The sequence below is a fragment of the Coloeus monedula genome (genome assembly GCF_965178545.1).
Source record: "Coloeus monedula genome assembly, chromosome: Z".
NCBI classification, from domain to species: Eukaryota; Metazoa; Chordata; class Aves; order Passeriformes; family Corvidae; genus Coloeus; species Coloeus monedula.
Genome location: NC_138822.1, coordinates 63,119,297 through 63,130,829, shown reverse-complemented (window position 1 = coordinate 63,130,829; position 11,533 = coordinate 63,119,297). Strand labels below are relative to the sequence as shown.

The 11,533-nt window shown below is 46.2% G+C and overlaps 1 protein-coding gene across 1 annotated transcript; it reads right to left on the bottom strand.

Moving 5' to 3' along the window:
* Positions 1-5,033: 5,033 nt before the first annotated feature.
* On the bottom strand, positions 5,034-9,328 carry CD180 (CD180 molecule; the record flags this gene model as incomplete). The annotated part of the gene is given in 10 exon segments (XM_082301691.1): positions 5,034-5,164; positions 5,167-5,211; positions 5,214-5,232; positions 5,236-5,342; positions 5,345-5,529; positions 5,531-5,999; positions 6,002-6,609; positions 6,611-6,736; positions 7,385-7,493; positions 9,277-9,328. Coding segments are annotated over 10 exon segments (1,851 nt in total).
* Positions 9,329-11,533: the final 2,205 nt, after the last annotated feature.

Below are 11,533 nucleotides of genomic sequence, written 5' to 3'. Positions count from 1 at the left end.
TTGAACATGATTATTTATACTTATGCAGTTGCATAACATTGAAATAAAAATTAGCATGAAACTGTTGTGTTAGCATTTTTTCTTGGACTGCTTTCAGTGCTGTAATGTAAGGCACATCTCTGCTGTACTCAGAGGTTGGCAGTTTTGGGGTTTTTTGGGGCTAGCTCAGTGCACCCCTTAAGGCATGTGCTGGTGGAGGGTTTTGCATGAGGGAATGCAATTTGGTCTGGGGACAGAGAAGGTGTGCATGGCTGAGCATCTCATCTCAAGCTATGTCTGGAACCTCTGCTCTGTACTGGATAGATGGGTGTGGTGTGGTGTGGTGTGGTGGTGGATGACACAGCCTGACTGCTGCTTCTATGGGCAGTAGCCTGGAATGTGACATTTAAATACTTTCTGCAAAACATGTATCATCATGCATTACTACAGGAGCAGGATATATTGAAGTACACACCTCTTTACTGTTCCCCTGCTTGTAACTGCAGAGCTGCCCAGCAGGTGGGAATTTGTGTTCACCTTTTATTATTGCATTGTTTTCTCTGCATTTTTCCTCTGTACAGAACTAAGTGGAGCAGTGTTATAGCATCACTTTTGCTGCTTTTCTCTCTGTGTGAAAAATACAGGAGAGGGGAAGCTGCAGTTCACCCCCAAATTTTCCAATTTGCTGCAGCCCACCAGAAGGCAGATAGTCTTGCAAATCTGGTGTGCTGATGAGGGGTGATGTGTTGAGGAGAGAAGAGCAGGATCCAGCAGCTGAGGCAAAGGAAATTACAAGAGTTGAGAGTTGACTGAGTCTCATGCCTCTTCTGCTGTGCTGTCCCTGGCTGTGGACAGCACAGTCATCTCTGCCAGGGGAGGCATAGAAACCTGCATGCCCAGAGTGAGCCTCCAGAGTGTTGTGGGCCAGAGGAAGGGGGTGGTATGTGGAGTTTGTGTTTAGGAGGAAGTTGGGAGAGATGGGTTATCACTGTTATATCTGGCATGGTCTGTCACCTTCATTTTGCTTCTTACCTGAGATGGGAATGCTTCTGTGGTATGAAAGGGACTGTGAGCTCCCTTCCTCAGCACTGAACTCTCAGTTTGCTAAACCCCCGTTTGCTCCTTATTGTAGTCTTACGTAGCATGCAAGACTTTGTAGGGACATCCAGCTTGATTTGGATCAGAACTCAGCAGGCAGATCAGAAGGAAAAGATCACAGGACAGGAGGATACTGGAGGGTGTATGGATGCATGTCCCACTGCATGCTTTAGGTTAGCAACAGTTTTTCTTTCCACTGACTGTATCTGTAGTATAGTAGCTGACTAGAACTGACTAGATCAATCTCCCAGATATCTGCCAAGGATGTATTTGAATGAACTGAGTTTAGGAATCATAGAATGGTTTGGGCTGGAAGGGACCTGAAGTTCCAACCACCATGGGTAGGAAGCAATGCTAGAGGTTATAGTTCAAGAGGCAAAAAGTTGTGAGCATCAGGAGGAGCTGAGATGACTGCAGAGTAAGAAGACAGTAATGGTGTAGTTGTGTTCTAGTAGACATCAAGCCCTAAAAAATGCAGGTGTGAAGGGGAAGAGGATGTCCAAGGGACTTGGTAGGGAAGGATGTCTTCTAGTGGGGGAGAAGAATTACCATTGGTTTTGTCTGATCAGGGAGGTATAGTATAGATTGTTTGGGAGGGACCTCTCCTGCTCTTTATCCAGGTACAGACAAGACTGGTGAATGAAAGTTCTTAAAAGATGTTTCATTGACATCAGGGTGTGTTTTTTGAAGTCAAGATACATAGAAATTGGCCCATTTAACCATCTTGTTCAGGGTAAAATCCTCCTCCGAAAATTGACTTGGATCTTACTGAGAGACCTTGCTTAAGCACAGTTAAGGAAAGAAGAACTTGGCTCTGAGTTTTTGTTTGTCCTGGTGAAATAAAGCTAAGTGCTTACCGATCTGTGAAATAATGAAGATACGCTCAAGTTCCTTCTCTCTGTAAACACTGCTAAATTCTGTGTTGTGGTGTTGAGTTGTATTGGGACTTCAGGAACGCGGAGTCCAGGAGCTAGGGTGGTGTGAGCTAAATCTTGTTAGGCACCATTCACCTCAGGCAATTCCCTTGTTCTCTCTGTGTGCTGGCTTCATAGCCATATTTGAAAAAATGAGAGCTAAAAGGCCTGACTGGAAGCTGAAAGAGTGTATCATATTAGAGCTTGACTAGGTACACAATTCTGTAAGAACCTGTTGCCTCTTTCCATGTATATCTTTACTAAGTAATCCCAGAAGACTAAATCTTTGCACTTAACAAAGTCTTAATACATAATCTGGACATTTTAGTGTATTATATCCAGAGATTAATTTCCTTCAGAATAGTCAGTCCCTGTATTTAGGGTTTGTGTATCCTGAAACATACAGCGTATGCTGTTCCAGCATGGTTTGCAGTGTCTCAGGAATGGCATTTTTGCAGGCAAATAGAGCAGAGATGACACTGTAAAGAAAATCAAAGAGTAAAATTAGAACACTTGCAGGTATGGTCACCTAGAACAAGTTGTGTAGGGGGAAAGGGATGGATTGCAAGAAAGCTTTAATACTTGGTGTGCAAAACACATTTCACCTTCTCAAACATCTTTGAGTTTTCACCAAGTGAAGTTTACACCTGAGTCTACACCGTGACACAGGATAGCATTTCAGAAACTGGTGGTGGTGAAATCCTGTGGTATTCTCTCCAAATAAAAGGGCATTTCAGAATATCTTTCAGCCTAACATGCAGTTTTCCCTCCAGTCACTACTATAGTGGATCTGTTACTATGATACTTGCAGCAGGTTTTTTTGGTGTCTGTGGAGTGTGTTATGCTCCCTTTTGATGTCAGTATTTGTGTAACACCTTCCTGAACCCACAATTTCAAGAGTGAAACGATGGAAGAAGCAAGTCTTTCTTAGGTGGTACACACACTGGCAATCATCCTGGATTGTTAAGATATTGGAGGTTGCTCATTTAACCAATTGGATTTGCAGAGTGAGAGGAAAATGTACCTTGAACTTTGAGCTGAGTTCAGGAATGTCCCTGCCTTGCTCCCAAGGACAAGCCAGGGTGTGCTCAGCTTGGGCAGCGTGGTTTGCTCGGGGACAGTTCTCTCCTGTAGCCGAGCCCTTGCAGAAGGGCAGGCAGCCCATGCAGCTTCAGTGTTGAGCAGCTGGAGCACAGTGCCTGCCAATGGCATCAGGAGGAGCCTTCAGCAGCCACAGGAACAGGGAACATGGACCAGCAATACAGAGAGGCAACACTGTAGGGTGCAAGATCTGGGAGTGTTTGTGGGCAGCTGGAGGAGGAATGTCAAACATCTCTCCCTGCTTGCCCTTAGGCAGCACATGGCTACAAAGGCAGGAGGAGGAGAAGCTGGGGGGTAGGGCAGTGACGTATATGATGTAAAGGCAGATGAAAGCTGCAAAAATACACATTGCATGAGTCTGGTCTGCTAACAGATGGTAAAAGCGGCTTTCCAAATGAGAGGTATTTCTTACTGGAGAAGATCAACCGGGTTCTTGTCAGAAATGAGCAAAAACTTTCTGATCCAGCGGGAATCTTTGAATCTTTGAAAGTTTAGCTAGTCAGCGTGTTAGAGAGGAAAATGTTGAGGAAATGCTTTGGACAGGAGCTGAAGCTGAATGTGGAGTCCTGCGTGGGAAGGGTTGAGAGTTGGCCTTCCACATCTCGGAGAGCAACCACAGCTCCAGCCTAACATGGCAGGGAGTGGTACTGGGCAAGCTTCCCCATGGTGCATGCTCCAGGAGACAGGAGGGTCATACCACCAGGAGAGTTGTGTCTATCCATCAGGGTAAGCCTGTTATTAAAGCGCTAAATAAACATAAGTGACTTTATGGTGATCCAAGGCAGATGAGTAGGCCTGACAAGCTCCCATTAGATCCTTGGTCAAATGCCCATACTCTGCCTTGCGCTGGGTTTATTCACATGTGATGGCAGAGAAGACAATTCGGTGTTACATAAATAATAAGTCTTTATTCCTGCCTACCGTTGCATATCCAACTGAAGCAGGGATCATCATCTCTGATTTTACTCCAGGGATGCACACCAGAAGCAGCGTGAAGTAGCTGTTGACACCAGGAGCTCCTGTGGGATGAGGTTGTCCACAGTGCTGCCCCCTTTGCAGCCTCTGGTTTTCTCACCTGGGCTGTGGCTGAAAGGAACAGGCCACTCCAGGCTGGAAAAGGAATGGCTCATATCTGTCAGCATTGAGGGGTTTTGCCCTGTGCAAGCAAGCAGAGTATTGCACCCACAGATTCTTGACCAAATCTACAATTTCATAGTAAAAGATACTGTCTTTACTTGCTGTGGAATCTAGAAAATAGCACAGGAGCAGGGCCTGCCCCAGGCTGAAAGATGGGTAGACAGAATTTCAGTGGCCAGAAGTTCTCTAAGGATCAAAAGTATTTAAAAGAAGTAATTTTTAAAAATCACAGAGGTGATACATGCTGTTTCTTATGCGACTGTAAATGTGTCTGTTCTTCACAGGTAGTTTTTTTCTCTTTAGCAGAGTGGGGTACACTACTGCCAGCTCTTAAAAAACATTGCTTTATAAGGGTATTTGATAGAGGGTGGAATTTGGTTGGGGGTTTTTGTTGGGTTTTTTTTTTTGTTTGGTTGAGTTTTGGTTGGGTTGTTTGGTTGGTTTATTGTTTCCTTTTTGGAAGTGGTGGTGGTTAGGTTTTCTTTTTTAAAGAGAAGGAAGTTTGTATTTTGGCTGTTGGATTTTCCCTTTACGAGTACATTAGCCATAGTACTAGTATAACAGGGCTACCATTGAGTTAAATTGGGATTTCTCTGTAAGTTATTTAAATATTTTCAAGATTCAGGTCATAGGTTTTTTTCAACTCTTAATTTTTTCATTATTTTTCTAGAAGTTGTAATTGAGAGGTAGAGAGAATATTACAAAAGTTAAGAAAATACTTGTCACAAATAAAAACAGTGAGATACCTTTCAACTTAATACAGTTGCTGTAGGTATTTTCTGTGTCCCCATCCTGGACTTACAGTCATTGGTAATTTTGCTTGAAATAGTGAGCACCCCAAGTGAAGATGGCACTACAGGATAAACCAGCCAGGACAACGGCAATGATTCCTGATGTGTTCTTCCCACAGGAGAGTGAGAAGGTGGCCAGGTGAACCCAGTTAGTAATTTGGGTTCAGAGCACCTTGTTCCTTCAGGGTCTTTTTATCCAGATTTTGCTTGTATCAGGTGATTAAACCAATATTAGAGCAGGTGCAGTCCAGAAGGCTGTAGCATAAATTGATTATACACTGGCCATCTGGGGGCACTAGCCGGTCACCTGGTACAACATGGATTTACCCATGTTATGGGCACAACTGAGATAGATGCTCTTGAGATTTGAAAATGCATCTCTGCTGAATGCAGTAAATTTGTTGTAACTTGGATCAACATGCTGTAGCTTCCTGAGGTTGTGAAATACTTGGTTACCTATTGCTGTCTGTTCACAGGATGACAATATTAGCACCTCTAAATTGGATAGGGAACCATTTGTCCTTTGGCATGATTCCCAACTCAAAGTTATTTTGACTAAGGTCCAAGAACATGAGGTTTTTCAAACCTTGAAAGAGATGCTGAATGCTAGTATTAATGTTGGAGGACGAAAGATTCAGCACTTGCAAGAGATGCAGATTTTGGAAAGGGTTCTGTGATGTGTTGATGTGGATGGGAGTGAAGGGTAAGTTCAGCAGCTCTAGGCTAGTACTGTCCCAAATGAGCACATCCTGGAGATGGAGGTGTGTATTGTGGCTCAGATTCAGGTAACAAAATCTGCTCAAAGCTCTCAGTGCTTTGCTACAGCAGTCAGAGCTTTCAATGTGACTCTGACTTAAATCAAGATGTTGGAGCTTTGCCAGTTTCTCCAAACAGCCAGAGCCCAGCTGCAGAACCTGTGGGTTACCCTTGATGTGGAGGCGGGTGAGGGATGGGAAGGCAGCAGAGCTGGTGTTGCTGTCTCAAAGCAGTTTGCATTGAGAACCATCTCCTCTAGTGAGCTCATGCCACTGATGCCACGGGCCAGTGAATGGATGTGGGTTTGGGTTAGGTCCAGCTTTCGGAGCCTGGTTAAGCACTGAAATGTGTCAGCATTTAGATTTCTAAAGTGCTGTAACTGCAGATAGAGATCCTTGACAGAGATGCTACAGAGGCCTTGTAAAACATCTGGGCTTATGTAGGGCTCCTTTTCCATGCCGTAAAATGTTCCCAGCCAAAGTGTCATGGCTGTGGAGTTCTGTATCCCCTCCAGGACCCCAGGGATGTCAGCATAGCTCACCAAGTCCAAACTGTAGAAATGGGATTGAAAGGCTCCAGGTTCAGTGTATGTAATGTCATTGCCTTTAAGGATGAGAGTTACATTGCTGGTCTCCTGCAGAGCTTGGGCATCTTCTGCTGTGACTGCTCGTATGTTGTTCATTTGAAAATTGAGGCATTTGAGGTTTTGAGTGGGAAAGTTGCAGGGAAGCTGCAGTAAAGAGATGTGGTTGCCCAAGATGAGGATATCTAAGCTGTCAACATTTATCACTGGAATGAAGGATGTACTTGTTATTCCTGTCTGTGTTGAGATGCTCCAGCAAACGTGGGCCAGCAAATGCTGTGTCAGACAGAAATATGAGCAGGTTTACCATCAGCATGACTCTCTTCTGCTGCCTGTTGCTGTAAAAGGCACCATCATACACCCAGCTGATCTGACACCTTGAGAAAACAATAGAAAACAGCATCTGTGGCCAGTCTCACAAACTCCTAGTAATGTGATTACTCAAACTGCACCTCATATCTGTAAAAACCCATGATCTCTTGCCTTCACCAAGATAGAAGTGTCTGTCTTTTCCAGTGATACTTGCCTGGTACTTTTTAAGTTCACATTTAATTACAGGGTATTCCTGAGAAGAAAAACCTGTCCTGAAATGATGGGTGTGAGGAGGCATTTGTGGGAGTCAGGAGACATGAGGTATTTAATGTCTAACTTAACAGGAAAATCTCTTTTCCTATAAAAAAACCTGGTCATTTCCAAGGGCCAAACATGTCTTTCTTCAGTTTTTAGGGAACAATACTGAAAAATTAATAACTGCCGTAGTGACTTTGCTACCACTGGAAAATGCATATTTCACCCACTGTACTGTAAATGATTGTCCTTAGAAGGAAGTCTCAATATTGCCCAAGTGGATCAATCTCTGCTTAGCAAAAAAATTCAGCAGCTGTCTGAAGGTGCTGGTAGTGGTTTCCCTGTGAAGCCAGGAAGATGCTGCAGTGGTGTGCTCCAGAAGTCTCTGTCTCTGACAGGGGCAGGGGGTTTCACCCCTGTGAATGTGATGAGCAGAAGTGAGGATGCTCCTTCCATACCTCGTTAAGTCCAAGTAGAGAAGAGAATTCAGATCAGAGAAGGTTGAATTCTGGAGGGAGGGGAGCACATTGAAGCTGAAATCAAAGATTTCTGTTGTGGCAAGTAGTCACAGGAATCTTAGTCCTAAACCGTCCCAGCTGTAGCTTTTATTTTCTGTAATCTGTGGGAAATACACAGTGAAGCTGAAAGAGTTATGTACTGTGAATATACATGGGAAAACATGGCACTTGGAAAATCCCTCCCCAAACTAACACAACCCACAAAATAACCCAAGGAGAATTTTGAATTATTTAAAATGCAGCAGCCAGAACTCTAGACAGCCTCAGCACAGGCTTGCACTGCATAGCTCTGGGGTTTTGGGGAGTGTGTTTTTAAAACAAATGCCTTGAATCTCTCTTGTATTAATTTGAAGTGTCTCATCTGCAGTACTTTCTTGTCAAACTTAGCACATGTGAGGATTGTTTACTCTTCTGGATGAACCATCGATCCTTAAAAAAGGATCCCCACAAGGTAGTTTTAAATTGTGAATGTCATGAGTCTTGTCACAAAACTTAATCTAAGAGAAGTCTTAAGTAAACCTTACAGAGGGGAAGTAAAAAAGAGCAGGTCTGGAAAATGTTCCTAGGAGGAATGTGGCCAAATTAATTGGATATGAACTTCAGTTACACACTGAAGTCAAGAGACAGCAGGAATGTTCAGTTCAGACTAGACAAAGATCATGCCTGATACACTAAGTCTTTAAAAGGCTTTTCAGTTTTAAGTGAAAATAAATCCATCTATTACATAGGGAAGTCAACTTTGTGGATACCAGGGAAATTTGTTGAGTTTAGCGGGGGAGGGGGTTCCGAGTGCAGGGGAGCCGGCCAGAGTCACAATACGAACACCGATACGATTTGAGCATCGTTCTCCACTTTACTGTTTACTTACACCAACTTACATCTACTTTACAAAGATTCACACCCTATTCCCACAAGACAGCCTCTAATCCATGGGGGAGCCGACCAGTGTATAACTTTGCCAAGGATGTTCAAGGCTGCCTGCTGCCAGGTGTCTTTCAAGCCTGTCTGCAGCCTGAGGCCCCTTCAGGGGTTCTTCCCTAGCAGCCCTGGGTTGCCCAGACTGTCCTGGGGTATCATATGCCCCTGTTCCACAAGGAATCCCTCTACACATCCCCCGTTTTCTTTTTGGGCAACCCAGGCCTGGCCGATGATCTTTCGCAGCCCCGCTTTAATGCAAGAAAAAATGCACCCATATACTATTAAGCCTAATATAACTACAAATAGCAATTGGCAGCCTTCTACTACCAAGGTACATAGCTATCTGGTGATACCCAGACCCTTAAACCAATCTCCTATAGGGTCATCTGTCTCCTGAAGGTTGTGTAGGCCCCTCTGGAGGTCAGAGAGGTGCTTGTGAATTGAGACAGAGTGGTCAGAAAGATTCATACAGCACATACCCTGGAACTCTTCACAGCCGTGGCCACGGGCTAGTAGTAGAAAATCAATGGCTGCCCGATTTTGTAATACTGCATGCCTAACACTAGTAACATCTGTGCTTAGCACATCAAGCATCTGCGAAGTTATGTTTAGTTCATCCCTCGCCCAGCAAGCAAGTTTGTGTAATGTTGCGTGTGCCCTGGCTGCTGAAGCACCAGATAAGAACATAGATGCTAGCCAAATTGTACTATGACTCCAAAAGACAGGCTCTTCAGTCCTTTCACATTTGAGTTCATGGACTGAACGTCGCACCCTGGTTTCAGTGCGGTGGGTGATATTTAAGAGTTGATGCAGGTTTGGGTGGAACAGGGTGAGTTTCCCTAAGTAGCATGGTCCCCCATGTGGGCTGGCTGGAACCCCTTTCCATGCGTGGTCCCTGCATATTAAGAACGTACCACTGGGGAGGTGTTTCGGGGCTTGACCCGTGAGGTTGATTCGGTAGTACATTGCTTCGGACTCGTAGTTTCTCAGAAACCAGTCTGCAAGAGGGTCAACAGTGGCCCAGGCACCTATTAACATTTAACTGACTAGTAGTGGGCGGCTCGAATGTCACATAACCATCCCCAGTTTGGTTTGTGGAACCCACTAGATCTAGCTCTTCTGGTGGTCCCATGGTGACATTGATGCTTTTCAAGAACGCACCTTGCCAGCAGGCACGCTGCTGCACAGGCTTGAGTCCGATCAGCCCTGAACAATTGCCATTGTTTGTGGCGTTCCCTATCAGTGAGCTGTTGTCTAGCATCCCTCGGAAGTCTTGCGGGTTAAAATATGGGACCCCAATTAAGCAGGTGCGAAATGGGTCCCCTGGCGCGACCAGGCTTAGACACATGGAGTCTTGCCCCGTTAATTCAGCTAGGGTGACCCACATGTTTTGTCTCTTTTGGATTGCTGTCAACATTGCATGGGACCCGGTTAGGATGCTTATGAGAAGCAAATCTCTCAGAATGTTTGTGGACCCAGCGCTGCTTTGTCACTTCCCAGCGCTCAGGGACCACCACATGCTGCCGTGGGACACAAACCAGTGTTGCTACTCTCTCACCCTAACACTGCCACACTCCCTACTGCCTTCACTCGATCTAAATGGGCGGACAGCCAAGTGAAGATATCTGCCAATGCCCTTGTCTCAAGACAGTCAAAAACAATTCCCCACTCTACCTCTGTGTCTGGTGCTATACCCAAGAATTTACGCAACTCCCTTTCTTGATTCTGCCTTTAATCACGGTCCACACAAGGCAGGCACGTACACCACCCACTTTCTAATGTTAGCTCCCAAAGCAGGAACTGTGAAGGGGTTAACAACAATTGTGCGATGCTGATGCAATCATTAGGACACAGGACATCTGGCAATGGGTCAGTCCTCACTGTCGGGGCTGATGGAGGCGACGGCTGCACCTCCCCTCGCGGGAAGGGAGGGGCTGTAGGCACTGTGCCCAGTTCTCCTGACGGGAACGCAGGAGTTCTGGGGGCTGTTTTGACCGGTGGGTCCACGGGACGCCACGGTGCTGATGGTGTGGTTTCGCAAGCCCTAGACTCCAGCGCGTCCTGACGTGTAGACAATTCAGCAAGCTTCTTCATTAATTCATGCATCATCTCTCAGTGCTTCTCCTCCTCTAGGGGTTGACCCCCGGCAGCCCTGGCTGGCGCTGGCGCTGGCTCTGCAGGTGACAAAACCGCAGAAGCTCCTTCGCCGTCAGACCTTGCTCCGCTGTCTGGCAGAGGGGGGTTGCGCTCTGCCGCTTTCGGCTGGGCATTAGGACTGCTTGTTTCTCGTTCGCCTGCCTGTGCCCCGCCCCCTGAGTCGGGCGGCTCTGCTTCCGCGTTCGCAGCCATTTCTCCCTCAGACTTCGGAGGGGTAACTTCCTTCCCCGCCGCGTCCAGCAACTCTCGCAGGGAACGCACGGGTGCTGCTGTTCCCTTAATCGGTCTGCCCGCGGTCAGCCCGAAGAATCGCGCAACCCTGGACTCCGCCCTGGTCTCCGGCCACCACTCCGTAAGAACCCTGTCTGTTTCCTTCCCAGAGCCACCACCCCCTAAAGCTTCCATGGCTGCCACAGCCACCTTCCTCTCAGCTTTCATTTCTGCGAGGGTGTTAATCAGGGCTCTCCAAGTTAATCTGAGAGTTTTAGCTTCTTTACCTTCCCTTCCACCCTCAATCGTGGACAGCCACAGCTTGTTCCCAACTTCCCACCACGCTTTGGTCGAAAACAAAAGCGAAGTGCATTTCAAACACCCTTGTTCCTGGGCCCGCATAACGAGGGCATTAAGATCTCCATCTTTTATAGTCTCGCCTCTCTTAGAGAGGATACTGGCTAGGAGGCAAGTTCCAGCCTCATACCCCATAGCATCACTCCGCTTTGAGACCTTTCCCACATCTGGCTCCCAAAGGCTCCAACACCGATGCGATGATTCGGAGTCTTGCCGCATTCAAGCGATGCCGCATTTAAGTGAAAAACACACTGCATGTAAGCAAAACAATCACTCGGGTCCCTGCTCAGGTGCCAGGTTTAGCGGGGGGGGGGGGGGGGGTCCCGAGTGCAGGGGAGCCGGCCAGAGTAACAACATGAACACTGATACGATTTGAGCATTGTGCTCCGCTTTATTGTTTACTTACACCAACTTACATCTACTTTACAGATTCACACCCTATTCCTA